Source organism: Marmota marmota, unplaced genomic scaffold, assembly GCF_001458135.2.
Source record: "Marmota marmota marmota unplaced genomic scaffold, marMar, whole genome shotgun sequence".
NCBI classification, from domain to species: Eukaryota; Metazoa; Chordata; class Mammalia; order Rodentia; family Sciuridae; genus Marmota; species Marmota marmota.
Window position 1 is genome coordinate 2,999,162 of NW_025999944.1, and position 27,271 is coordinate 3,026,432.

At 36.0% G+C, this 27,271-nt stretch overlaps 1 protein-coding gene across 1 annotated transcript; it reads right to left on the reverse strand.

Moving 5' to 3' along the window:
* Esco2 (establishment of sister chromatid cohesion N-acetyltransferase 2) lies at positions 1 to 27,271 on the reverse strand. The gene is made up of 11 exons (XM_015499439.2): positions 27,056 to 27,271; positions 25,673 to 25,738; positions 23,536 to 24,373; positions 20,475 to 20,568; positions 17,716 to 17,773; positions 14,778 to 14,904; positions 13,820 to 13,951; positions 9,739 to 9,828; positions 8,678 to 8,821; positions 4,553 to 4,728; positions 1 to 339 (listed from the first exon to the last, which is right to left on the reverse strand). Exons 2-11 carry the CDS (start codon positions 25,723 to 25,725, stop codon positions 207 to 209), a joined length of 1,845 nt encoding a protein of 614 aa, XP_015354925.1. The 5' UTR covers positions 25,726 to 25,738; positions 27,056 to 27,271; the 3' UTR covers positions 1 to 206.

Below are 27,271 nucleotides of genomic sequence, written 5' to 3' on the forward strand. Positions count from 1 at the left end.
TTATCCAAAGATTTTTCCTTTCTTTTAATTCCCAGATAATTTTCACCAAATTTATCCCTGGATTTTCAACACACAAGAAACAAAACTATGAGGTATAGGTGTGTGTGTGTGTGTGTCTGGGCATTTCTTACTTTGATATTAATTTATATTGTATGATAAGAAGCTATGTGAATTTATCCATGTAGTAACTGCTTTTATAGTTGGTCTTAACTATTAAAATTGTACACAAGGAAATTAGGGGTATTGCAGTACTTGGTTGCAAATAACTTGCCATCTGGTGTTGGGTCAGAAAATGCTATTTCATTGGTGCTGAGAAAACAGCCAAACATGAAGCAATTCCTAAAAAAGAGAAAAAGATAATTTAACAATGGAAGCAACTTAGTATTCTGATTAAACACTAGTACAATTTGAGTAAATACTCTTGATCAAATCAACCTTATTTCTGCTAAGCGAGAAAATGCCTTAGATTTCAGAGATGGAAATCTAATAGTATTTCAAAGATGAGAAAATAGGTCCAGAAAAAATTCTGAGAAGCAAAGGGAACCACATAAAAACAGAGCTGACTTTTGGCTGTCCCTAACAATGAACAACTAATGTGAGATTGCTAGTGCTAATTAAAAGCCACATATAATTAAAATAAAAAATAAAAATAACCATCACCAATTTTAACAGTTACTATTTTTCTCAAATAAAATGTACAATAGAGAGCTTTGAGAAAGCAAAAACAAATCTGCACATTGAGTACAACTCTTTCGGATCCTGCTCAACTAAGATTAAAAGTAAAAATGATTAAAGAGTTCAACCACATTAAGGAATGTTCTATAAAATAACTGGCCTATACTTTTCAATTCTTCAATGTCATAAAAGACAAAGGAGGGCTGAGAAACTTCCAGGATTAAGAAAGATGATGATTAAAGAAACATGATAACCAAATGCAATGTGATCCCAGACAAGGAGAAGTATATGCCGCAGTGAAGGACATTTGAAACAACCGTTGAAACTGAAACATGGACTATCAACATTACATCTTCTAGCCAGGTGCAGGAGTATAAACCTGTAATTCTAGTTATGTGGCAGGCTGAGGCAGGAGGATGGGCAAGTTACTTAGCAAGACATTGTCTAAAAATAAAAAGAGCTGGGAAAGCAGTTCAGTGGTAGAATGCTGATCAAACATGTATCAATCAGGCTCTGGGTTTGATTCCCACTGCCAAAACAAAACAACCAGATACATTTGGAAAAGCAAATGTGGTAAAATAATAACTTGATGAATCTGAGCAAAGGTATATGAGGGGGAACAGGTGTGGTGGGAGATGCCTATACCAGCAACTCAGGAGGTTGAAGCCAGGGGATTCCAAGTTCTAGACCAACCTTAGCAATTTAGGGAGACCCTGTCTCAAAGCTAAAAAATTTAAAAAACTAAACAGGGTTGGGTTGGGGGTGTAGCTCAATGGTATAGTGTCCCTGGGTTCAATCCTCAGTACCAAAATGAAAAAAAAATTAAAAATATACAAGGGTTCTTTTCACTATTCTTGATACTTTTATTTCAGAATGAAAAAAAAATTAAAGAATTAGATTCAATTAGAATATGTAAGCATTTAGTACACTTAACTATAACTGAACACAAAATTTATTGCTAAACTTCTGTCAGGACTCAAACATTGTCACCTGTATAGATGAGAGAATTCAGTCTGAGGCTTTTTTACATGCAAAACTATCAAATATGTTATTTATAACTTCAATTCAGATATGAGAAAAGATATTTTTCCAAATGAATGTTTTCTAGCTCCTATGAGGGCATTTCATTTTTATTCAGTATTCCTTATAGACAACATTGCCTTGTTACTCAAAGTATGATCTGCAGACCAGCAACATTTAGCATCACCCAAAGGCTTACTAAGAATGCAGAATATCAGGCCCCACTCCATACCTACTGAATTATAGTCTGCATTTTAACATTCCCAGGCAATTCATATGGATGTTGAAAGTTAAAAAGCATTAGACTATTGTGCAGTGGAGGCAGGTTTGATTTTGGTATTCCTCATATCCAATTTATCTATCACTTAATATAAAATACAGGTTGAATATCCCTTATCTGAAGTGCTTGGGACCAGAGGTAGTTCAGATTTCATGTTTCTGGATTATAGAATATTTGCAGAGATATTGTTGAGCAACCCTAATCCAAAAACCTGAAATCTAAAATGCTCCCAAATCTAAAACTTTTCAGATATTACTTTTTACTGTAAAAAGTTTCAGATTTAGAGGATTTCAGATTTTAGATTAGGTTTCCTTAACCTGTATAGGAAAATCATTGGTTTGCAACTATCAAAATTATTATAGACACCCAATTTTCTAACTGATCCTTCTATAAATATGTGTGGTAGACTAGGATTATGGCCCATGATGGAATCATCATAGTGGTTTGCTTTTCATTCCTTAAAAGAGGCATAGTACTCAGACCAGGGACACTGGCCCACACCTGTAATCCCAGCAATGTGGAAGGCTGAGGCAGGAGGATTGCAAGTTTGAGAAAAGGCTCAACAACTTAGAAAGACCCTGTCTGAAAACAAAAAATAAAAAGGACCTGGGTTCAATCCCTGATACCAAAAATTTAAAAATTTAAATTTAAAAAGCAGCATAAAACTCAAAAGGTTTGAATAAAGCTCTTCAAAGTGTGGTTGTTGGTTTTTAATCTGCTATCTATCCATGAGATATATGTAGAAGAAAATGTTTTGAAATTCATCCTTCTTATCCAGATTAGGTAAATTAACAATAAACCTAGTCCGTCATGTTAAAACCTTAAATATCAATTTGCAGGGTTAAAGGGTTTGCACAATTCAGAATGGAGAATCACTAATTTAATCTTTTATTGAGGTATAATTCATATACCATTAAGTCTCATACTTTAAAAATATATAACTATGAGCCGGGCACAGTGGCGCATGCCTGTAATCCCAGAAGCTTGGGAGGCTGAGACAGAAGAATTGAAAGTTCAAAGTTCAAAGCCAGCCTCAGCAACAGTGAGGCACAAAGCAATTCAGTGAGACTCTGTTGCTAAATTAAAAAAAATACAGAATAGGGCTGAGGATGTGGCTCAGAAGTTTACTCCCCGGTACAAAAAGATAACTCGGGTTTCTGTAGTCACAAAATTATTTATCACCACTATATAATTCCAGGTCATTTTTTATCCCCCTATATCCATTTGTATACATTCTCCATTCACTCTTCCCTTAGTCCCTATAAACCAAGAATATTTGATGTCTCTGTCGATTTGCCTATTCTGGCCCTTTTGTGTACCTATAATACAAAGTTCAGAAAACAATCAACACGATGTTTTCAAGGTTCACCCACGTTGTACCATGAACCAGTTACTTCACTCCTTTCCATGGTTGACTAATAAATACTGCATTGTTATTGTATGGGATATGCTTCGTTCCCCACTGATTTCGTTGTTTATACTTATTTGGCTATTATGAATAATGCTGTTATAAACCTTCCCATACATGGTTTTGTGTGGACATATGCTTTCATTTCTCTTGAGCATATACCCAGGAGAATTGCTTGGTCATAATAATTGAACTTTTTGAGAAACTGCCACTGTATTCCACAGCAGCTGCATTACCTTACATTCCTACCAGCAATGCACCAGGGTTCCAACTTCCTCCACATTGTCACCAACACTTATTTTCCTTTTTAAGAGAGCCTTCCTAGAGGGTGTGCAGTGGTATTTCAGTGCTTTGGGTTTTGCGACTTCTCAGATGTTAAGTATCTTTCTACATTCTTATCAACTATTCGTATTTCTTCTTTGAAGAAATGTCTATTGGAATCTTTGACCCATTTTTAAACTGCCTTTTCATTGTTGCATGGTAAGAATTCTTTTTATATGCTGGATAATAGATCCTGAGTAGAGAAAAGAATTGCAACTTTTTCCCTCATTTTGTGGGTTGTCTTGCTAATTCCCTTTTTAGTTATAACTTTAGTTATAGTTATTAATCATAGTTATAAATTAGTTTAGTTATAGTTATTAATTACCTAGACACATGTAGTCAATAAACATATGCAACTTCTGTATGTTTTAAAATTTACATTTTGTTTATATCAACTATATTTATTGAAATATGATTTTGTATCAATTGAATCTGATAAAAATTTGATCTTGTATTTTCTTCCTTTATTCAGTCAGTACCAGGGACTGAACCTAGGGCCTATGCATGCTAGGTAAGTACTCTTCAACACTAAACGACACCCCAGCCCATATTTTCTAATTTTGTTTTTCCATTTCATTTTTCTAGCAATCGATTTTTATTTTATATAGTCTTGGGTCTGTGATATATCAAACTAGTCCTTTATCATAGGGAGTTTAAAAAGCACTAGCCTGGAATGTTGAGTATCTAGTATTTTTTCCCAGGTTACTTGATGTAACCTGACTTTGATAGTATAATGGGAAATGTTTTGCCAACATCCTTCCTTCTGGTTCATGAGCCAGTATTTCCTTGTTCTAGGAAAGCTAAGAATCCAAGGTTCAAAGTTAAGATTCAGTTTATGTTTTTCTTACCTGACAGTATCCACCAGTCGTCTTGCAATGCGCTTTCTTCTCTGCAGTCTGAAAACCCAGATTCTACTTATCCCACAGACTGCAGGTTCAGGCACATTTGAACATTGCCAAGCTCTGGGACATTCTTTAGAGTTTGAGGATTCTGGGCCACTTGGTTCAGACAAGAGACGGAAGGCCTACAATGATATACAAAAGCATCTATAACTAAAAATAGATGAGCTTACATTTCTTTAAAAAAAAAAGAAAAACCTCCTCCTCCCCAGGCATGGTGGTGCATAACTGTAATCCCAGCATCTTAGGAGGCTGAGGCAGGAGGATTATGAGTTCAAAGCCAGCCTCAGCAACTTGGTGAGGCACTTAGCAATTCAGTGAGACCATCTCTAAATAAAATATAAAAAAGGGCCGAGGATGTGGCTCAGTGGTTAAGCACTCCCGAATTCAATCCTCAGTTCCAAAAACATTTTTATAAAACTAAAATAAAAAAAATTCCTAAGTATACCAAAACAACCCTAATGATATGAAGTTAATCATGTCTCCATCAAAAATATTTAAATCATTTGAATGTGTTAAATTCCTCTCCATTTAAGTCACAATACTTGCATGAAAATTCCTTCTTTTTGATTAAAAGCTCTGTAAAATTCAAATTTCTGAAGCACATAAATTTTCCCAATCCTCTCCATGCTAAAATGTATATATGATAGCCTAAAGAATTGAAGATTTTCACGTGTTAACTCTGAAATTTGGTTACTATTTAAATTTTAAAAAACTTTTGATTTGAAAATAGAGATCCACAAGAAGATGAAACAGCTGTATAAAGAGGACTTATGTACCCTTCACCCTATTTCCCCCAATGGTTACATCTTCCATAACCAAGAAATTAACAGTGATGCATTACAATTCTTATTACATGTATACAGCACAATTTTTCATATCTCTGGTTGTGTATAAAGTATGTTGAATATCTATTCCAATGTGTGAATATCTATTCCATTTCAAGGATATTATATTCATTTAGCCACCACCACAATCAATACACAGAACTACTGCATCGCCACAAGTGTTCCTCTTTGTAACTCTGTAGAATCATATCTACTTTTCCCTTCCACATGCCTCACTCATTCCTAGCATCCACTAATCTGTTCTCCACTATAACTGTTATTTTGAGAATGCCATATAAGTGGAATCATACAGCATGTGACCTTTTGAGATTGGCTTTTTTAACTCAGCCTAATACCTTTGAGACCCAACCCATGGTTACACATGTCAATAGTGTACTCTTTTTAATTGCTAAGGAACATTCCATTGTATGGATGTACCACAGGTTTTTTTTTTTTTTTTTTAAGAGAGAGAATTTTTTAATATTTATTTTTCAGTTTTTTCACGGACACAACATCTTTATTTTATTTTTATGTGGTGCTGAGGATCAAACCCAGCGCCCTGAGCATGCCAGGCGAGCACGCTACCACTTGATCCACATCCCCAGCCCTTGCGACTTCTTTTCTACCTAGTACTGGAAGTTTTAGGCAGAACAATTAGGCAGAAAAAATAAAGACATCCAAATCAAAAGAAGTTATTTCTGTTTGCAGACAACATGATCTTATATATAGAAAAACCTTAAAGACTTCTCCAAAACACTGATAAATAATTTCAGTGTGAAATTACTACACACAAAATCAACATGCTAAAATCAATAGCATCTCTTTACAATAACTATTTAAAAAAAAAGAATAAACAATCCCATATACAATGATATCAATAAAACTATAATACTTAGGAATAAATTTAAACATGGGAGTAAAAGAACTATATACCAAAAACTACAAAACACTAATGAAAAAAATTAGAGAGGACGCACATAAGTGGAAAGATATCTCATGTTTATGAATTTGAAAATTATTAAAATATCTATATTGCTAAAAGCGATCCAGATTCAGTGCAATCCCTATCAAAATTTCCAATAGCATTTTTCACAGAGAAAGCACCCTAAGATTCACAAGGAACCAAAAAAGACCCTGAATAGCCAAAGCAATCTTTGAGTAAAAAGGGCAGTGAGAGGTATCATACTACCAGATCTTGATATATACTACTACAAAATTATAGTAATCAAAACAGAATAATATACTGGCATAAAAAAAAAAAAGGCACCCAGGGCTGGCTGGAATTGTGGCTAAGTGGTAGAGCACTTGCCTAGCCTGTTTGAGGCCCTGGGTTCGATCCTCAGCACCGCACATAAATAAAAGATCCATTGACAATTAAAATATATATCAAAAAAAAAAAAAAAAAAGGCACCCAAACTAATGGAACACAACAACGTACCCCAAAATAAATCCAGGCATTCACAGTCAAATGATCTCAACAAAAGTGCCAAGAACATACAATGGAGAAATGACAGTCTCTTCAATAGATGATGCTGGGAAAACTGGATACAAACATGCAGTAGAATGAAACCAGACTCTTATCTTACACAGTATGAGTCAACTCAAAATGCATTAAAAACTTATAATAAACTAATTATAAAATGGGACAAGAACTAAACAGGTATTTCTGAAAAGACATACAAATAGCCAGCAGATATATGAATATTCAACATCACTAATCATCAGGGCAATGCAAACTAAAACCATATTCATACCTGTTAGAATGATTATAAAAAAGACAAAAAGATGCAGGTCATGGTGGCCCACACCTGTAACCCCATTTACTTGGGAAGCTGAAGCAGGAAGGAGGATTGCAAGTTTAAGCCTGGCCTCATCAAGTTAGTGAGACCGTTTCAAAAAAAAAGGTAGCTTAGTAATAGAACACCCATCAATTTGACTCTCAGTACCACACAGCCACGTATATATACAAGACAAAAGATAATACGTGCTGATAAAGATTTGGAGAAAAGAAAACATGTTCACTGCTGGAGGGAATGTAAACTATTATAGCCACTACAGAAGAGAGTATAGAGATCTCAAACAGGAAAAAAAAGGACTACCATGAAGTGATCCCATTTCTGGGTACATACCTAAATGAAATAAAAACCATACATCAAGAGATATCTGTATCCTGAGATTTCTGAACCACAGCTTTACGCATACCAGGCCAAGACATAGAATCAACCTATGTGTCCATTAATGAATGAATAAGGAAAGAAAATGTGGCACGCACACACACACATTGGAATACTACTCAGCCATAAACCAAGATGAAATCCTGTCATTTGTGACAACATGAATGAATCCAGAGGATATTATGCTGAGTAAAATCAGTCAAGCACAGAAAGACAGATATGTATGATCTAATTTAATGTAGAATCTAAAAAAGTTCACAGAAGCAGAGTAGAATGGTGGTTGCCAGGGGCTAAGTGGTAGGGGATGGGAAATGTAGTCAAAGGGCACAAAGTTTGATTTAGACAAGATGAGTAAGTTCTGAAGATCTATGGTATATCATGTTGCATGTACTTAATGTACACCTGAAAATAGCAAAGTAAGCAGATACTGAATGCTCTCACGAAAACATAAGTGAGGTGATGAAGTTAATTGGCTTGATTCAGCAATTTCGTAAACTGTTCATCTCTCAAAACATCAAATTATATGTTGTAAATATATACATTTTTCATTTGTTAGATATATCTTAATAAAGCTGATGGAGGGAAAGAAAGAATATAAACCAGCCATTTTTCTAAAAATATCTAACACAAAGAGAGGCTATATGTTTTCTGGAACACTGCTACTCAGTATCTAAAGATTCTAATTAAGGGGCTGGGGTTGTCGCTCAATGGTAGAGCAGCTGGTAGCATGAGTAAGGCACTAGGTTTGATCCTAAGCACCACAGAAAAAAGAATAAATTACAAAAAAAATACAAATATATTCTAATTAAGGGACAGGTAATAACTTGGGTCTACATATTTGCTTATCTAAAACCACTATACTTTATCCAGTATGGTAATGACTACATGGATATACTTACTTACCCTGCTTATATAAGGCAAATGACAAATATAATGTAAATAACTTCATTTATCCCCATGGTCAAGGAAATTTTTAATAGGAAAAATCAGGTAGCAGTTGAAATGCTTAGAGACTTCTCCCAACTACTTTATTTTGCTCAAAAATTATGCCAGTAATTTAAGATATACCATACCTGTTTGATGGGCTCTGCAACTAAACACCCAACGACTCTCTTTTCATCAGATACAAAGAGGAAAGTTTTGGTTTTGTTGGGACATTTGGGAACAACTTGCTGGAAGCCCAATTCATGATCAACAAGTTCTTGGACATCTTCTACCTAATGGTGTTAACAATCAAAAAGGCGAATTTGTTTTAAAAAGTACAATAAACTACATATGTTTATCTATATAAAATGTATGTTTACTATCATTTTAGCCTTTTTTATCTCTATTTCCTAAATTTTATCTTTCTCTCCTAAATTTATACCCTCTCAAAATTTTACTATCAATTCATGTCTGGTACTTCAGCAATAGGGCTTTAAGAACCTATTTAAAAAACACTTTCAGCAGAAGTTCAGAATTCTGGGGGAAATAGGAAGTAGGAAGCACCCAAACAGATTTGTTTTAGCTTTATTCATTTTTTGTATTGGCCAACACCAACCCAAGAAAAACTGGTAATAACAACATAAGAAACAGACTTGGGGCCATTAATTTCAACACTGAAAAGCTTAGTTAATTTTTCACAAGTAGATGATTTAGATAAGAGATAAGTTGTAGAACCTTATGTGGTTTCTTTACTTCGAACTGACATTCCTTTAGTTATCTTGTATAAACCCCTACTAAGGTCATTTTTAACCTATGAAATCCCAAGTTTACATTCTGTGACCATTTCAATGAAAATGATACAGACGCATTAAAATAGGTTGGAAATCATAATCTAGAGTTTATTATATAATTTATTAACAATAATATTAATATCAGTAATACTAATGAATATTATCACTAATCATACACCTATTACTTTTCTCAAAGGAATAGAACTCTAAAAACATAAATTTATTTCAAAGCTACCATAGGTGTATATTTGCACTCAACTCAGGTTTTTTAGGAGTTCCATAAGTGGGACAACGGAACATAATGGGTGAAGCATGTACCAAAGAGGCTTACCCACCAGCAAAGTGGTTCACACTTCAACAGAGATTAACTGTGTGGGAAGTGAGGGAAGAATAAGGATTAAAAAGAGAATGTTCCACACCTTTCTGAGAGCATAAGCAGGATCATGTGGCAGGACCAATACAATCTTCCCATCCCAAAACTCTGCTACTACACGTTCTTTTTTCCAGCCCTGTCAAAGGGAGAAAAAAAAAATTAATTTGTGAAAACAAAAGATATTAAATAGTTTGACCCAGAGGATAGAATGCCAAATATCAAATGATATAAAAAAGGATTAAATCTAATTAAAAGTAACATACTCAAATGAAAGATGCTTACAACAAGTGACCTCAATGGGCTGATACTCTGTTGGGAGACATGAATATTATTTGTTAGAACTAAAAGCAAAGCCAAATGAGAGCTCTTGATGGGATCAGAGAAAGAAATGCCCAATCACTCAGGGTGGGCACATGGGCAGTAGGCTAAGCTGACTTCTAAGGGAAGGTTTAATAAGAGTCTACTGGACCGAGGAAAGACAAATCTAGACAATAAAGGCTCAAGTTCAAGTGCTTTCTCCTATCAGCAGCTCAGCACAGATGTCACCCAATGCATCTTAGTTAGCTTTGTAGAAAGGGACACCAGCACTTCACTGAGCTGCAGAGGCCACTTTTTAGATCAGGAATTTCCCATCCTTACATTTCCACCTAAGTGGTTCTGCTCCCATCCGTGTAAGGGTATAAATTTAGGAGAGAAAGATAAAATTTAGGAAATAGAGATAAAAAAGGCTAAAATGATAGTAAACATACATTTTATATAGATAAACATATGTAGTGTGTAGAACATTACAGGGTGCATAGTGCTAGTCATATGTCTTACACATACTCCCTCAGTGAATCCTATCTTCCTTTCTCACATATGCACAACAATGTCTTTTTCTGCCCTTTTGCTTGACAAGACCAGAGGCTTACACACTTCAGTCTTAATCTCCAGCAGTGCTTTAGCATGTGGACCCAGCGTTTATCTCAACAGTGTTGTTAAAGCTATGAGGCACTTGACATGTTTTTTTTTTTTTGAACCTTCATTAAGATTTCAGTAAGCATAATGGGGAGGGTGGCCATTTCAAGGTAAGATCACTAACCAAATAAACAAAGGTACTGTTTAATGTCATTGAAAATCCAAGGCACTAAATTGTCTAATATAATGATTGGCAAACTTTCTCTATGACAACATCAGATGTAAAACAGAAAACAGCAGTGTTGTGACTGAGAGTAGAATATTTAGGATAAATTTAATTAAAGATCCACATGCAGAAAACTATAAAACCTTCCTGAAAGATATAAAAGACATGAATCAATAGAAAGGGATACTAAGTTCCTAAAGTGGAGGACTAACCACAAGAAAACAGCATTAGTTTACCAATTTCAGTCAAAATCTCAAAAGATTTTTTTATTTGGGAATAACCTGATAATAGGCCCATTTTATAATTTCGAAGAGGAAATGTGTAGGAAAAGATGACATTTTTAAAGAATAAAAAACACTTACCTGGCCAGACATCCACGGTATGAAACTACATTTAAAAGAGTATAGGACTAGTACAAGATCACTACTAACAGATCATTTATATACTGGAATTTAGTATAGATTAAAGGTGGCATTGGCAATTAGTGGGAAACATGAACTAACCTAACAATAATAATTGGCACACTTAGCAATCCTAAGAAACAAAGGTAAGTTAAGATTCATCTTTAATGCAATGTCTTACACATTCCCAATGGATTAAAAATTTGAATATAGAATTTATAGTAATATAAGTATTTTAAGAAAATATAGGAAAATCTTTTTATGAATCTTGGAACTGACAATGACATTCCTTATTTTTTGGTCACTGGGGATTGAACTCAGGGGCACTCAGCTACTGAGCCATATCCCCAGCCCTATTTTATATTTTATTTAGAGACAGGGTCTCACTGAGTTGCTTAGCACCTTGCTTTTGCTGAGGCTGGCTTTGAACTCCCAATCCTCCTGCCTCAGCCTTCCAAACCACTGGGATTACAGGCATGTGCCACTGCACCCAGCTGAGAAGGACATTTCTGACTTAAGAAATGCAGGTCACAAATAAAATCAAGTAATAATATTTTCTTATATATGCAAAAATTACCTCTGGAAGATATACAGATGAAATTGTCAATGTTGGACCCCTGCAGATAGGGGACCAGTGTACCTAGGAGTAGGAAGAAATACTGTTCAACAAATAGACTTTTTATCTTGTAAATTTTGAACCATGTGAAATTATTACTATATCAAAAACATAGTTGAGCTAGTCATGGTGGCACATACCTGTAATCCCAGTGGCTTGGGAGGCTGAGGCAGGAGGATTACAAAATTCAAAGCTAGCCTCAGCAAAAGCAAGGTGCTAAGCAACTCAGTGAGACCCTGTCTCTAAATAAAATACAAAATAGGGCTGGGGATGTGGCTCAGTGGTCAAGTGCCCCTGGGTTCAATCCCTGGTACCCACCCCCCACCAAAAAAAACCCAAAAAACATATATTAAAGAAACAGGGAAATTTGTAACACAGAAATAACTCACAAAATAAATAAGGATTAACATACCTAGTATGCTCTGATAAATTAAAGAAAACAACCTGATATAGACAGTACTTAGTCCTCATCAAAAGAATTTAATTTGTTCAGAAAATGGAGCTTAGAGCTCAAGGGAAAATATTCTGTGCAATGATGTTGTTGGGGGGGGGGGGGTGCGCAGATTATGAAGGGTTTTGGTGACCATGGTAAAGAATTTCAGTTTTATTCCTAGTGTAAGGGGAGGTTATTAAATTTGAAGTAGAAAAAGATGGACTTTTACTTATTTTTAGAAAAGAATCCTCTGGCTAATGTATAGAGAGCAGATTATAGAGGGCAAGAATTTAAACATATATAGAGAAAGATATATAGATGCACACCTACACACATTCTCCGTTATATATTATATACACATGTATAGGAAAAGCTAAAGCCAGGTTAAGGAGCACCTAACTGCTGGTGGGAATTTTCTTTTTCTAAAAGTATGAAGAATCATATAAATCTATGCATTAAACTATTCTGGGCCAGTGTGGTGGTGCACACCTGTACACCCAGCAACGTGGGAAGCCAAGGAACCAAGGAAGGAGAATCACAAGTTTGAGGCCAAACTCTGCAACTTATCAGGACTATCTCAAAAAAAACAAAAAGGGTAAGGGATGTTGCTCAGAGGTAGAGCAACCCTGGGTTTCTGGGGGGAAAGGAAAAAAGGCAACAGAGCAGTAGGAGGACTATGGAATCTCAGGGAGGAAGCTGTTTCAATAAACCCAGCTCCCCCAGAGTTCCTCCTGCCCCAAATCCCAATGACAACAAATAACCTAAAATTATCATAAAAGCACGAAATATTGTGTGTCAGGGTAGTGGCGGCACTCACATTTGACTAGTAGTGGGTACAATCACAAAGATGAAGCCGAAGATAGGATGTGTTTGAACTACAAAGATGCTTCATAAAGAGGTGAAATTGCCCTCTCAAGAGGGAAAAAAGGGGCTGGGGATGTGGCTCAAGCGGTAGCGCGCTTGCCTGGCATGCGTGCGGCCCGGGTTCGATCCTCAGCACCACATACCAACAAAGATGTTGTGTCTGCTGAGAACTAAAAAATAAATATATATTAAAAAAAAAAAAAAAGAGGGAAAAAAGCCTGGAGAAGTTGTGGAAGGCTATTTTACCAAGGTTTTCTATATAGAAGAAATTGCTACATGAAGAGGGAGAGGGGCTCTCCTCAAGTTTTATATCTTGAGTGTTGAACTCTGCTCAGTAGTCAGGGATAAGGATATAAAGTGCTTTTTCTACCCAGGACAATGCTCACATTAGACTGGTATTATAAATTTGAAACTGTACTATTAAAAGCTAACTTTAAGAGTGGGATGTAGCTCAGTGATAGCATGTCTCTCTACCACACATAAAGCCCTAGATTCAATTCCTAGCACTGGGAAAAAAACAACAACAACTAACTTTTTAATAGTGCCAGTCTCTCAAATTTTACAGATAAGAAAACTGTAGACAATGAAATATTTATTGACATATAGGCCTTTCAATATTTAATGAACAGAAATGTCTCTTTCAAACCAGTTTACTTTCAGAACAAATTGAAAAGAGTATCTTTGACTCACTGTATATTTGATTCCTTCCAGAAATCTGTGGTGATACTGGACATGCTGCATTTCATCTTCAGGGTTGGAAGCAGTATAGATCATGCCACAAGATTTACAAATAGTAGCACCAAAATGTTTCTGACCTGCATCCTGCAATAGAAGCAGGGGAAGAAAGCAAAATGGATGAAGAGACCTAAAAACCCAATAATCTCATCAAAGTAACAAAATTTTCTCTTTGAGTGGACAGTGTAAAAAACACATGATTCTTTTTTTTTTTTTTTTTTTTTTTTTTTTTTAAAATATTTATTTTTTAGTTTTCGGCGGACACAACATCTTTGTTTGTATGTGGTGCTGAGGATCGAACCCGGGCCGCACGCATGCCAGGCGAGCGCGCTACCGCTTGAGCCACATCCCCAGCCCCCATGATTCTTTACTAGACTCAATAGTTCTAAGGAGTAAGATTAAGTTACAGAACATAGCTAAAATGAACAATGAAATTTTTTTCTTTTTTCGATACTGGGGATTAAATATAGGGGCACTCTTGGCAAACTTTCTCTATGACAACATCAGATGTAAATATTTTAGATCTTTCAGGACACATATGGTTTATTACATACTCTTTTTCCAAACCTATAAAAATGGAACAACTACTTTTAGTTCACAGGTCATGGCCTGTGACCAGTTTGCCAAGCCAAGATCTAACTCAACGTACCTATTCCTATTAAATTTTTTGTTGATCAACAATTTTTCTTAATTGGAAACAACTCATTCATCAGCCTTCTACTAAAATACTAGCATTGCCCAACACTATCAGTTCAAGTTTATTGACAAGCATAAATGTTACCACTAGAACAAAATTGACATTTACAAAATTCAGAATATCTATAACCCAATTTACTATGCTAAGACAAAAGTATAACTTTATGTTATACATGCAAAAGCCACATGTGAGAAGCTTTGTTTCAAATTTACTCACAATGATGAGCTGGGCATTTGTTTCTTTATTTGTATCTCTGGTATTCAGATTTTTCTGTGTGTTGGTCTGTTTCAAGAAATCAGTACAGCTGATGGATCCCACAGAAGACTGTTCTTCAGCGAGAGATCTTCAAATGGTAGGTTGATAAATATTACATAAAGATGAGAACTATGAGGGTCAGTAATGCAGTCCAGGGAACAGAACAAGTAGTGGAAGTTTTAAGACTTAAATCTTGGTTTCTAACATCAAGCCCAAGGAACTTTTCTCACCAGTATCAGATGCCATTGGAGAATCACTTTGGAAATTGACTTCACCTTGCTTTATCAAACCCTAATACTTACCCATGTAAGAATAAAGAAATCCCTGGGGTACCATAGCAAATAAGTGGATACTAAAACTGAATCTCATGAACCAACAAGCAAACAGAATCACCAATGTATTAGGATCCAACAACTTTTTACTTGGGTACTCTTCCTCATGCCGAGAGCAGTATCCCAGTACTTGGAAATTTTAAAGAAAAAGAAATTTTATTTTTAGATAAATGTAATGAAGCTATCTTTAAGCACTAGGAAGAATGTTGGGATTTGGCTCATACGGCCCTTAGACTAAATCCCACAACCAGATATATACATTTTGGTTGTTTCATATGGTATTCAAAGCTTTGGATTAGCCACCAGTATTTTAAAATCTAGATAATTCACTTAAAATGTATATTCCCAATATTTAAGAGATACTAAAAGATCACTAGTTCTCTATTCCTTTAAAGAGTATACTAGGCTGGGTGTGGTGGTACATGCCTGAGATCCCAGTGACTCAAGCTGAGGCAGGAAATGGCAATTTCAAAGTCAACCTCAGCAATTTAGCGAGGCTCTCAATAACTTGGGGAGACCCTATTTCAATAAAACAAAAAGGGTTGTGGATATAGCTTAGTGGTAAAGCATTCCTACGTTCAATCCCCAAAATTAAAAGAGAAGAAAAGAAAAACCCTACTAGCTGGAATCAAATAGCACTTGTACTTTCAAATGAGGCATGCATTTTCCAGTTGGTCCAGATTCCTGCCCAGCCTGGCAAGGTCTATAGGTATTGAGTTTGTAATCCTTGTCTTTTAATGAAAGGATTCTGGTTTTCCAGGGACAAAAAGGTATAGAAATTGTCAGAGAGAAGTAAAAGTAAATTGTAAGAGGGAAAAAAAAGAAATGCCCAAAGCAAAAATGTTGAAACAAAAAAATTGACAAATGAGAAAATGGAAAAAAAAAAAACTATTTAATGCTTATTTCAGTCAAGCTATCTTGTTATCATTTGAAAAGGTAAGGTTTTCAAACTGATTGTGACAAACCTATACTAACAAATTAATTTTACATTACAATCAGTACAGACACACAGCTAAAAGAGTTTCACTAAATACACTTGCTATAGAGATACAGCATTTTAGTTAAAAAATGCTGGATATGACACTCTTAAGAGGGTGTGAAAAAAGACTAAATTGGTTGCTACCCACAATATGAAAAACATTTACTAGGTCAATGAGGTTAGTGGCCCTTGGGCCTTATAAAACCTTTGCTATGTAGTTCTCCTTGGCCCTTCGTGCATGATTGCAATCTCTTCACTTTTGTCTTAGGAACTGTATTATATCTATTGTATGTATTTATTGACCTTATTATATTTATTTGTTTCAATGCTTTTTCTCTTACAACCATAATTTCCTTGATAGCAGGACCATATTTATCTTTACATCTCCAGAACTCAGAATAAGTTCAATGACACATAGTAGAATCTTTCTAAGTGTTTGTTAAATGAACAAACAAAACAAAAATAAAAAGACAATAATGTGAGACTATGTACCTAGAGAATCTATAATCTACCTGAAGTAAAATAGATTAATCTATAAGTAATTGCTGAAATCTGACATTTTGGAGCCTACCAAAAAAGTAATTTCACATGATTCAATCAAGAGTATCCCAGTAACTCTTCTTGCTAGATTAAATTACTTTTATCAGCTGATTATGATAAAGCTTCCATCTTCAATGAGTCATGAAAGAAGACAACACAGGTAAGAAAAGGAAAAGGTGAGGAAAACTAAGAACATGACCTTTGATGTGGAAAAGTTGCTCACCCACACAAATCTGAGGCAATTTAAGGTAAGGTGCTCTAAGGATAGAAGAACTTAGCTAGGAATTTCCTTCCTTAACATCTAGTTATTCATCATCAAAGCTGCTTAGGAAGAGGACATCCAGACTATAAGAAACTTCTTTATTCAGAGCTCTTGCTCTATCACGCTCTCTACCCACGCATGGCTTTCCTCACTGCAGTCTTTAGATCTGAACAGGACAGTAAAAGTTTCAGCTAGGATTTACAATAGCAGTAAGGTCTCAAGTTACTTACTCCTCTGGCCAGTCATCTATAAATGGGACAATAATGGTTCCTACATTATGAGGTTGTAAATGCATATTAAAATTTTAGCGACTATTAATCTATTGTTATCTAGGGCAGTTAATATAGGCTAATGGGATTTTGATTCAGATATGTCTTCTAGTCCTAGCTCTAGCACTGAATAACTGTGCTGTTCACTAAAATTTGTGGCTTAAGTACTAAAATTTGTGGTTTAAGTACTAAAATTTCCTCAGCTAAAAAAATGGAATTAATAACAGTATTTACCTTTTAGTTTGTTCTGAAGATAATAGATATAACAACTTATTATGGGCCCCATATTATATAATAATATTAACAATTATTATTATTCAAATCTATAAAGACCTTTTCCATCTCTAAACTCTAAAATCTTATGAAACTTCTGAGAAGCTGATTTCATTTCCTGTTCTTTATATTATTCTCCTATTCCCTTAACAGTGAAGAAAAAGTACTCTCCAAATTACGTAGCATAAGAAAAAATGACTTGTACAACTAATAAAACTTGGATCAAAATAAGAACAATTTCTACCTTTTTGTATTGACTGAAGACACACTGAAGATGGGATAAACATCGGACTCCAGAGAAACTGGCAAGGGAAAAAAAGGGCAAAAATTTGTATTACCAAATAAAAATCAAAGCATTAAACCCTAAAATTTTAAAGGTTAATAAAACCAAAATATTCATGTTATTTGACCTCAAAACTTAACCATAATAAAGATAGTATGTACTGGCAAAAGGAGACAAATAGATGGGACAAAACAGAGAGACCAGAAATAGACCCACAAATAGATTCAACTGATTTTTGACAAGGAGGCAAAGGTAATTTAATAGAGAAAGGATAGTCTTCAACAAATAGTGCTGGAATTGGATGTCTGCATGCAAAAAAAATCACACATACTCACATCTTATATAAAAATTAACTCAAAATGGATCACAGATCTCAATGTAAAATACAAAAGGGTAGACTAAACTCTATGGCACTGGATCAAAGTTGGACATAGCAATATGAACTCATGCTAATATGTACAGATGGAGACGATGGAATCATGGGTATGTATCTTTTCTAGTTCTGTCTGCTCAGCAGGCCTAGAAACAACAACACTCTAATAGCAACAAGCACACGAGAGTCCAGATCTTGGTTTCTACCACTGTGCTGCATCCCTAGCCCTCAAATCTTGGTTTCTAAATACCATTCTCCAATAAAAGTAACTAGGGTTCTGTGTGAGAACTTGATGATTCTAGTGCTGGGGTGGGCAGGGAAAATACAAGAGCCTAGAATCTTGTAATGTTTAGAAAAAAAGGAAATGCTCAAAAGACAAAAATATAAGACATGCCAAAGAGAACCACGCTGAAAAGATTCCAATGGCCAAAGATGAATAATTTGAGCCCTAAAATAAATAATGTAGTGGATTTAAACCCCAAATGTAAAATATTCATGAATATATAATGACATATATCCACAAGTTTATTTAAGTGATTGGATATACAAATTGAGAAAGAACAAATCTTCCTTACAGTAGAATTTCAAATAGTATACAGTTATTTTAATCCCCACTGCTTCCTGAAAGGGGAGCCTAGACTTAGTGAGTAGCTTTCAAAGACTAGAGTATGAAAAAGAAAAATATGTTATAGAGGAGAAACCTGGCAAACATGACCTGAACCTGGTGATAAAGACTAATGGCACCAGTGATGTCATGTGGCTATCATGTACCCCTGATATGCTAGTAAAAAGCAAACTTTAACCTTGCACTGAAAAACAGTGCTCACTCATGCTCTACAAATAAGGCTAAGATAGGCAAGTCTGATCTACTCTGGTAAGTTACTTAACCTAAGTCCATTTCCTCATTTATAAAATGAGCATAACAGAATCTATATCCCAGGTTTGTAAGAGAATACAATATTACACTCTAGTTACTAAGTAATAAACTGTAGTTATTTGTGTAATACTTTTATGACTTTTGCCATACCCTTTTCTATCTGTAAGATCTTTATTCACTAAAAATTTTTCTTTAAATTGACTTAGATAATATACCACAAGTAATTTATTTATTTAGTTATTTATTTTTTGAGTACCAGGGATTGAACTCAGGAGCACTCGACCAATGAGCTACATTCCCAGCCCTATTTTGTATCTTTCTTAGAGGCAGGGTCTCACTGAGCTGCTTAGAACCTCACTTTTGCTGAAGCTGGCTTTGAACTTGCAATCCTTCTGCCTCAGCCTCCTGAACTGCTGGGATTACAGGCATGCGCCACGATGCCCAGCAAGTAGTTTATTTTAAAAGAAAAATGTATGAATATTATAAATAGAAGACATTATTTTTCTGTTATATCTTCTATTAATTCAGGGCAGGGGGGAACACAGAACTTTTACTAAATACTATCTAGTACATATTCAGCACTCAGTAAATACTAGTTTTTAACTTTATGTCTCAGAATTATAATGAACAATTATTCTATGTATATTAGATCCTCCAAGGGATATTGTTACAGATTATACCTTTATTTTATTTCTTTTTATGAGACATTTTCTCACTCATCCAACATATCTACTTTTAGTATTTTCATTCACTTTTTTTTTTGGTACTGGGGATTGAACTCAGGGACAAGTAATTAAAACTTGTAAGTAAATAAATAAAAACTCAGGGGATTACAGGTGTGTACCACCACACTGGGCTAATTAATTTATTTATATTCTCATAGTTTAGTAAATACTGTTTAGCAATGTCACTGTAAGTTAATGAGAGGGTTTCAAAACTAAGAGGAATTTAAAATCTCTTACTTTAAGGATCCCTTCCCAGATCACATAACTAACAAGCACTAGACCTAGATAAGAGCCCAGGATTGTAGGGTCATTTCTATGGCTTAGCAAGTTCTGCTCACAACTAGGCCTTGATCCCAATTACAAAAACCACAAACTGTTTTATTCCTTTCTACTATTTTGGGTAGAAGACAGGGTATGATTTTATTACCCCACCCCGCAGACCTGCAGAGCGCAAGTAATTTGGCCACAGTTATTTAGTATTCATTTTTTTTTTTAATCTATAGTTTTGACCTAAAAATCTCCTGTCTCCTGCTTTTCAAAACACACTGTACTACTAGACCACAGAAACACTGTACTACTAGACCACAGAAAATAGAGCCAGAGAGAAAAAATAAAAAGATATTAATAGGAGGCACATTAGGGAAAAAAAAAATCCAGAAAATATTTTTATATGAATTTCACATTGACACATATAATGAAGAGTTAATACAAGTATCTAACTCATCTGAAAAATTTTCTTACTTACCTGTTTTGTTCTCACCAAGAGAATCTTCTGGTGAAAAATGCTTATTTTCATCAAGTTTATATTCCTTTGAAGAAACTACTTCACCTAATGAATCCTGAAAATAATAAACAAGTAAAAAAGTAAAGAAAATCTATAATTCTTAGTTGTTTTCTATTTAGTGAATGGATCTTAACAAATGTTTAAAGTGATTTTTAAGTCTTCAATTTTCAGTCTACATATCACCTTTTTAAAAGTCTGAGTACAGGGCTAAGGATGTAGCTCAGCAGTAGAGCCCTTTCCTAATATATGCAAGGTCCAACATCAATTCCCAACATCACACACACACACACAAAACCAAATAACTAAAAGTCAGAGTACACATATTATAATTTGTTATCCTTGTCAAAAATGTAATATTCTCCCAGATAAAGATGGATGTCTTTTTTGGTACAAGGAATTGAACCCAGGAGCCCTTAACCACTAAGCCATATCCCCAGCCTTTTTAAATATTTTATTTAGAGGCAGGGTTTCACGGAGCTGCTTAGGGCCTTGCTGAGTTACTAAGGCTGGCCTTTGAACTTGCAATCCTCCTGCCTTAGCCACCTGAGCCACTGGGATTACAGCTGTGCCACTACTCCTGGCCACCCAGATAAAGATGGCAGAATGAAAATTATAAACCACACTTCCATAATAATAAAGTGAAAAGAATTAGTAAAATGGCAAAAATTTCTCCAGAAGCCACTAAACTGAAAAGGTACAACTTTTTGTTATTGACTTTAAAATGAATAGCCAAGGAAAGAAAATAACATTGTGGAGTCACTGGAGAGGTTTCTCCCACAAAGGTTCCCACTTTTTGAATAGTAGCACAGATATTTATACCCTTTCAGATTTGAATCCTAGCAGTGGCTATTTAATGAAATCTTAAGAGACAATAGAGCCCATGTGTACAAATTAAAGATAGACAATATTCCAGCTTCTCAGACTTTTGAAAACTGAATACCCAGTCCCTTACAGTGAAGCTCAGAAAGAAAATGAATTTTATCAGTTCATCATAGGAAAGCTGTCAAATCTTCATAATAATGTAGATAGCAATCAGTGGGAGATGGGTAAGGAAACTGCACTCTACTTGTTTTGTTATATTGAGACCTTAATTAGTTGTACCCAGAGTTTTTAAAAAAATGAAGGCAAACTTATATATAGTGAAATGCATAGGTATAAAGTGTACAGTTCAACGAATATTGATAAACTTACAGATCTATATAACCAAAATCTACACAGGGATATTTTGTTGTAGAAATAGAACATGAAGAATTAATGGAATTAGATTGTCATGGCTTAGCCAACAATATTATCTCGCTTACAATAAACTTTTTTTTTTAATATTTATTTTTCAGTCTTCGGCGGACACAACATCTTTCTTTGTATGTGGTGCTGAGGATCGAACCCGGGCCGCTCGCATGCCAGGCAAGCGCACTACCGCTTGAGCCACATCCCCAGCCCAACAATAAACTTGACAATACTTAAGATTGACAAGAAGAAACATTTACAGTAGGGACTACAAATTTAAATGCCTATAAGGGCAGCAGGTAAGTGAAACTGATATCAAAACTGTATTGACTGGCCAGGCATCATGGTGCACACCTGTAATCCCAGGAGCTCAGGAGGCTGAGGCAGGAGGATCATGAGTTCAAAGCCAGTGTCAGCAAAAAGCAAGGGGCTAAGCCACTCAATAAAATACAAAATAGGTCTTGGGCTCAGCAGTCAAGTGGCCCTGAGTTCAATCCCAAGTACCAAAAAAAGAAAAACACAACTGGAAAACTAGACTGATTTAAATATATAATACATACACTGACAGTGAAGGGAAATGAAAAACACTATCTGTCAAAGAGGATGAAACTCAGCTCTGAGAGACTGTCATGTAGAAATGAGAAATCAGAAATGTTTTCTTGCATTTAAAAAAATTTGAATGAAATTTTCTTAATTACGTACGTAGTCCAAGCAAAACATCCATGGGCTAGATTTGATCCATAGGCTACCAATTTATAATCTTTGCCACTGAGTTTTGAACTATAGAATACTACAGGAGATAAAAATTGAGGTTGAACTTGAGAGGAGGCAGTGAAGATGACAATGATGAGACATGGGTTAGGGAGGAAATGACTATGAGTTTGAATTGCTGGTAAGACATATGATTCTCACACAGTATGGACATTATACAAGCCTATCATTTCTTCAGCTGCAAGGGTTGAGATAAGTATAAATGACAAGGCAGACATGGAAGCCCTGAACTGGGAGACAGCCTTTCTGAAGCCTATTGCCTATAAGTTTTGGTTTTGGCTCATCATATTCCTATTAGATAGCACAAATCTATACTACCGGTGTTAATATGAGAAAGACCAAACAAAAAGGCACAGAATGGCAACTGTGAAAACATAGTATACATAAAATAAGCAAAAATTGGCTGGGCATGGTGGCCCACACCTTTAATCTCTGCAGCTCAGGAGGCGCGGGAGGATCCTGAGTTCAAAGCCAGCCTCAGCAAAGGCGAGGTGCTAAGCAACTCAGCAATTGAGTGCTGCTGAGTTCAATCCCCATATCCCGCCCCCCCAAAATAAATAGATAAACCAAAATCCATCTATAGATCAACAGTGATCATTTCTAGGTAGTAGGACTATTGAAGGCTTTTTAAAAATATACTTTCTGTACTTTAAAATTTCTAGAGTAACCTACTTAATCAATAATGAGCTAAAACGAATAAACAAAACCAACATGCTTACACTTTAGAAAAATATTCCCTGAAGCAGAATAAGGGATGTCTCATCTTTCCCACCCTGCCTCTAAATTCTTTACCCTATCTATCTGGCTTCATAAAAGCAGCCTTACACCCAGCAACTAAGGAGGCCAAGGCAGGAAGATCTCAAGTACAAGGCCAGCCTCAGCAACTTAGCAAGGATCCAAGCAACTTAAGTGAGACCCTATCTCAAAAAAAAAAAAAAAATTTTGTTTAATAATGTCGTTATTTATAATGAAATTTTGTTTAAAAGCCAGCTTTTTTTAAAGTGATATATTTAGCTTTCTTTACCTTTATTAATTCCTCTTCATCTTTACTTTTTGTACTCAGCTCCACATTCAATTTCTTTTCTATTAACAAGCACTTTGGCACTTGACTTTTCACAAAAGTTTTTCTTTCACATACAGTCTCTATCTCAGACTTTTTAATCACTTCTGGTTTATTTTTTGGGGTGAGTTCCAGTGATGGCTTATTTTCCAGAGGCAATTTTCTAAGAGAAAGTTTTTTTCTACTAACAAAAAATGCTGCTCCACCCTGGAGTGTAACTTGTGGTTTTATTTTTTGGCTTAGAACCCTAGGAGTATTTGGATTATTTTCAGCTAAATAACAATTATTCTCTTTTTCCACAACTGGCTTATAGGACATCCGATTTTGCTTGGAATGCTTAGCATTTCTTGATATAGGCTTGATGTGCTTATAACTTGATTGATACTTAGCAGTTAAACTTTTCTGTGTTTTTTTATTCTTCTTCTTGGTGCAGATTGGTTTTCCCTGTATTTTTTCTGTCATTCTGGGAAAAGATTTATCTTCATTATTAGTTTTTAGGTAAGTGGATCTACTCTCTCTCACCAGCTTTCTCTCCAGTGGATTAAGATACCACTTATCTTTATTGTCTTTATTGTAAAAAGACACAGTGGGTACAGCAGATTTAAATGGTGAGCTATGACTTGCAGATGGCAATCTGTTTTTTTTAATTTTCTTGAGTGGACTTGAAATGAAATGGCCTTTTTGAGAAAAACATAGCTTTTCTTCACTTTCATCACTGTTTTGATAAGTGTGCTTTTTACTAGGTGATGGAAACAGATTTTCAGTAAAGTCCATAATTAACTTCTTTGATGAAGATAATAAGCTATGAAAAGAAACAAAGTCCATTTGTAAGTTCATTATTTTGCTTCAAAACCTATATAAATTTACTGATAAGTAATATTTCTATGTATAGGTCATATCAAAAATAATACATCTCTCTAAGCCACTCATAAAGACTATCAATTTAATAGTAGGAGTCTTAAATTCTGTGTTTATCAAGTATTCAAGTAACTTCCCAAAGGTACTAATAATGTTCATGAAAACAAATGTTGTTTCCAAAAAAGCTTTCATATGTTCCAAAATCAATGTCTATGTTTAGACCATATAAATTATAGCCCATATATTTTACTTAATTGGTGATCAAAGACTCCCCAAATGATTATTTCTCTGTAATAAGCAATCCCTGGCATTTTCTGTGGGAAGTAATTTGTATCTCTGGTATGGCATGTAGTTGAGTACCAACTACAGTATTCCCCTCTTATATCAGGGAGATGCATCCCAAGTTGCCTAGTGGATGCCTGAGTCTACACATAACTAAATTCTGTATATACCATGTTTTTTGGTATACACACACACCTATAAAAATTTATTGTATAAATTAGACACAATAAGAGATTAACAATAAAAATGGACAATTATAACAATATACTGTAATAAAAGTTATGTGAATGTGGTCTTTTTCTCAAAATATCTTACTGCACTGTACTTATCTTTTGCATTTAATATTTTCAGACAACACTTGATTACAGATAACTAAAATCTTGAAAAGCAAAACCAGACACAGCAGGGTGGGTGGATCACTATACACACACTTTCTGGCACAGTTTACAGAAAAGCCTCCCTACTCTATGCAAAACATTATGTTCCAAGTGAATAGAAAGGAGGCCAGTTGCAGTGGCCCAGGCCTGTAATCCCAGCAGCTAGGGATGGCGGTTCAAAGCCAACCTCAGCAACTGCGAGGTTGCCCTAAGCAACTCAAGTGAGACCCTGTCTCTAAGTAAAATACAAAATAGGGCTGGGGATGTGGCTTAGTGGTTGAGGGCCCCTAAGTCCAATCCCCGGTACTCAAAAAAAAAAAAAAGAACTGAATAGAAGGGAACAATGAAATAAGAGATTTACCATACGTCTTAGCCACAGAAAACAGCATTCTTCTATTCTCTCCAAAAGAACTAAATAATTCACTTTAAAAGTTTACTGTATTTTCAAACTAGAATTAGAATATAAAATACTACTGTAACCAAAGAGGCATTTTAATAACAGAATTAAAAATTTAGGAAATAGGAGAACAACACAAGGTCGAGTTTTCTTTTTTCAGAATTTCTATGCATAGGATGAGACTCACCTGTCACAGTTCACAGAAGGCCGCTTCCTCTTCCTTGGAGTAATAGTTGCCATCTTAATTGAATTCCTAAAAGCAATTAAGTCAATGCTAGTAACCAAATTCATCAAATGGGTATAACAATCACGTCAAAATTAAATTTTAAAAGGCTGAAAAAGGGCTGTCAGAGGAGATGCCTGTAATCCCAGTGGCTGGAGAGGCTGAGGCAGGAAGACTGTGAGTTCAGTCAGCCTCAGAAACTTATGGAGGCACTAAGCAACTCAGTGAGACCCTGTCTCTAAATAAAATACAAAAATAGGACTGGGGATGTGGCTCAGTGGTTAAGTGTCCCTGAGTTCAATCCCCAGAACAACAACAATAAAAAAGGTAAATAATGGTCTAGAAAATCCAAGAAAAAGATTTTTTTCCAAGGCAAATTACGTTTAAACCATGAATTTAAAAAGACAAATTACTTTAATAAAGGTTTAAACCATAAATTTTAAAGAGTATATTACACCACAGTAAGAAATATTTTTCACGCTGGAAAATGATCCTACCAAATGGAAAAGACATTACTCTAAATCATGGCACTTTTCCCCTTAATTCACATAATTAGGTGACCTTCCCTGACATTGCTCTCACTCCACACCCCCCCCCCACTGTTTATCTAGTTCTCTGCTTCCATTGCACAGTATACTCTTTTAATATTCCATTTAGCCCATTTTCCTATTAACCATCTCAACAGCCTAAGCGTTCAATGAAGGCAGAGACCGACTGTCATTTTTCATCAGAGCCCAGCAGGAAAATGAGTGAAGCCGGCCCAAGAATTCGGGAGGCTAAAGCCTCAGATTGGAGGCCAGCCTGGGCAAATTAGCAAGGTCCTCAGCACAACTTATTGAGACCCCGTCTCAAATTTTTTAAAATTTAACAAGGGCTGGAGGTGTGGCTCCGTGGTAAAGCGCCCCTGGGTTCAAAGCCTACTACCCAGGGAGGGGGGAGGGGTGGTGAACCTAACCCTCCCCCAGGCTGCCAGCTGAGGGGACCCCCGCAAGTCCTGCGGTGAACTCCTGCGGTGAACTCGGCAACTGACTGCACGCTGCTCAGCGAGGCTCCCTCCCTCCCTCCCCTCCCTTTGCCTCATGCATAGCCCACCCCCAAAATTACACCAGCGAGACTTTAGAGCTGGACAGAGAGAAGGACCCGGGTCCGTGGGACGCACGTCCAAATGCGCTCCGGGGAGCCCCATTCTGGGGCCGAGAGAGGGAAGGTCAAAAGAGACCTCTCCGCGTCTTGCCCGGGCAGCGCTGCCCACAACGCTGGCGTCGGAAGATGGAAACCGGTGCCCGCGAGCGCGGTCTCCAGCCCGCCAACCCGCCAGGCCCAGAGCAAAAGCTGTTCGACATTCACCCCGGTGTTCCACAGAGCGCCCGGCTCTCCTCCAGCCTCTACCCTCGCAGTGGTGGCCCGCGCGCAGGTCCCGAGACCTCTCCTCAGTCCTGCAGTGGTCCCAGGAGCGCATTCAAATTAACGCGCGCCAGACTAGGCGGTCTCTGCTGTGTTCCGATTCGTCGCCGCTCAGCGCTTCCAGGATGGGCTCGATGATTGGTCGCTCACTAGCCCTTG

Excerpts from the sequence above, each read along its gene's own strand:
- Esco2 (XM_015499439.2), bottom strand. The coding sequence starts at position 25,725 with ATGGCAACTATTACTCCAAGGAAGAGGAAGCGGCCTTCTGTGAACTGT. Across the intron at positions 8,822-9,738 it reads CTGCTTATGCTCTCAGAAAG|GTAGAAGATGTCCAAGAACT; the intron begins GTGTGGAACATT and ends TAACACCATTAG. Across the intron at positions 4,729-8,677 it reads TTGCAGAGCCCATCAAACAG|GCCTTCCGTCTCTTGTCTGA; the intron begins GTATGGTATATC and ends ATATCATTGTAG.